This window comes from Nicotiana sylvestris, chromosome 10 (assembly GCF_000393655.2).
Source record: "Nicotiana sylvestris chromosome 10, ASM39365v2, whole genome shotgun sequence".
NCBI lineage: Eukaryota > Viridiplantae > Streptophyta > Magnoliopsida > Solanales > Solanaceae > Nicotiana > Nicotiana sylvestris.
This window is the reverse complement of record NC_091066.1, coordinates 45398946-45401726: the sequence shown is the minus strand read 5'-3', so window position 1 is coordinate 45401726 and position 2781 is coordinate 45398946. Positions and strand designations below refer to the sequence as shown.

The 2781-nt window shown below is 42.0% G+C and overlaps 1 protein-coding gene across 1 annotated transcript; it reads right to left on the bottom strand.

The window, feature by feature from the left end:
* Positions 1–386: 386 nt before the first annotated feature.
* On the bottom strand, positions 387–785 carry LOC138879275 (uncharacterized). Its single transcript, XM_070158881.1, has one exon. It carries the CDS (start codon positions 783–785, stop codon positions 387–389), a length of 399 nt encoding a protein of 132 aa, XP_070014982.1.
* Positions 786–2781: the final 1996 nt, after the last annotated feature.

The window sequence follows — 2781 nt, the reverse complement described above, 5'->3', positions numbered from 1 at the left end:
CTCGACTGGTCCAATAACATCCATCCCCCCAGGCGGCGAACAGCCACAGTGAGCTTGTTGTGTTCAGCTTGCTAGGAGGTACCTTTATCATGTCTGCATGTATCTGACAGCGGTAACATTTTCGAATATACTAGATGCAGTCTGTTTCCATAGTCATCCAAAAGTATCCAGCCCGGAGTATCTTCTTTGCTAAGGCAAAACCGTTCATATGTGGACCGCAAGTCCCAGCATGAATTTCCTCTAGTAGCTTGGATGCTTCCTTTGCATCAACATACCTTAATAGTCCCAAAATCAGGAGTCCTCCTATAAAGGATTCCTACCCTGTGAAAGAAGTTGTTGGATAATCTCCGAAGTGTGCATTTCTGAATAGGATTAGCAAGCTCTGGTTACTCTCCTTTTGCCAAATATTTCTTGATACCATAAAACCAAGTCTTTCCATCTGTTTCCTCTTCAACATGGGCGTAGTAAGCTGGATGATCATGGATCTTCACTAGAATGGGATCAATGAAATTCTTGTCTGGATGTTGTATCATAGATGATAGGGTAGCCAATGCATCGGCGAACTCATTCTGGACTTTGGGAACTTGTTGTAATTCCGTCTTCGTGAACCTCTTTCTCAATTCCTGTACATGATGCAGATATGGGAGTATCTTGGAGTTCTTGGTTGCCCATTCTTCTCGTACCTGATGTATAAGTAAGTCTAAGTCTCGAATCACTAGCAGCTCTTGAATGCTCATGTCAATGGCCATCTTAAACCCTAAGATGCAGGCTTCATACTCGGCCATATTGTTGGTGCAAGGGAACCTGAGTTTGGCAGACACCGGATAATGCTGGCCGATTTTTGATACTAGGACTGCTCCTATGCCAACTCCTTTGAAGTTTGCTGCTCCATCGAAGAACATTCTCCAACCGTCATAGGATTCTGCAATATATTCTCCTATGAATGATACCTCTTCATCAGGAAAATACGTTTTCAAGGGTTCGTATCCTCCATCCACGGGGTTTTCGGCAAGGTGGTCTGCCAGTGCCTGTCCCTTTACCGTTTTCTAAGTTACGTAAGTAATGTCAAAGTTACTCAACAAGATTTGCCACTTGTCTAGCTTGTCGGTAGGCATGGGCTTCTGAAAGATGTACTTCAAAGGATTCATTCTCGATATGAGATATGTAGGATAGGCACAGAAGTAATGCCTTAGCTTCTGAGCTACCCAAGTCAAAGCAAAACAGGTGCATTCCAATAGAGAATACCGGGCCTCGCACGTGGTGAACTTCTTACTGAGATAATAAATGGCTGGCTCATTCATCCCCATTTCGTGGTGCTGTCCCAAAACGCAAGCAAAAGCTCCATCCAACACTGCAAGGTAGAGTAATAAGGGTCTACCTGGATCGGGCGGGACAAATACTGGTGGTGTTGACAGGTATTCCTTGATTCTGTTGAAGGCTTTTTGGCAGTCATCGGTCCATTTGGTAGCAGCGTCCTTCTTCAGTATCTCAAAGATTGGCTCACAGATAACTGTAGACTGTGTTATGAATCGGCTGATGTAGTTAAGCCTCCCTAAGAAACTCATCACATCCTTCTTGTTCTTTGGCGCTGGTAGTTCTTGAATGGCTTTGACTTTTGATGGATCCAGTTCTATTCCTCGGCGACTCACAATAAGCCCAAGCAATTTCCCGGAGGGGACCCCGAATGCGCACTTTGCGGGGTTCGGTTTCAGGTTGTACCTCCGTAGTCTATTGAAGAACTTCCTTAGGTCTTTCATGTGGTCGGTGGCCTTCTTGGACTTGATAATAACATCATCAACATATACGTCTATCTCCTTGTGTATCATATCAAGGAAAATGGCAGTCATGGACCTCCTGTAGATGGCCCCTACATTTTTTAGGCTGAATGGAATCATCTTGTAACAGTACATTATCCACGGTGTAATGAAAGCCATTTTCTCAGCATCTTCCTTACCCATCTAGATCCGATTATAACCAGTGAAGCAATATACAAATGACTGTAGCATATGCTTGTAGCAATTGTCAATCAGGATGTGTATATTTGGCAAAGGAAAGTTGTCTTTCGGACTGGCCTGGTTGAGATCCTGGTAGTTGACACAGACACTAACCTTCCCATCCTTCTTTGGCACTGACACAATGTTGGCTAACCACGTTGGGTATTCTACTACCTTGAGAACCTTATCTTTGATCTACGTGGTGACTTCTTCATTGATTTTTAAACTCATATCAGAATTGAAATTTATGAGCTTTTGCTTTACCGATGGACACATCGGATCGGTTGGCAGTTTGTGAGCCATAATAGACGTACTCAGACCAGTCATGTCATCATATGACCAGGTGAATATGTCCTCATACTCCTTTAGAAAGTTTGTGTATTCTTTCTTCTCTGATGGCGATAGGTGAATGTTGATTCGTGTTTCCTTGACGTTTTTTGCATTTCCCAGGTTGACAATCTTGGTCTCGTCCAGGTTGGACTTAGGTCTGCTCTGAAAGTTCTCAACTTCTTTGACAATCTCGTTAGGTATGTCATATTCCTATGAATCAATATCCGTTTGTTACGTTGTCTCATTACATGTCACAGTCATTGGTTCATCAAGACAAGTAATAGTAATGTTGTATTGGTAAAGCAAGGAAAGAAAACGATAGCAATAAACATTAATTCATAAGAAAAATCAAAAATGCTTTTGATAAATTGAGTAACTATTTTGAACATCAAAGATCTTATTGTAGGAATTGAAAAATGCGAAAAGAAAATCATTTAGTAAATAAAACAGTGAATAC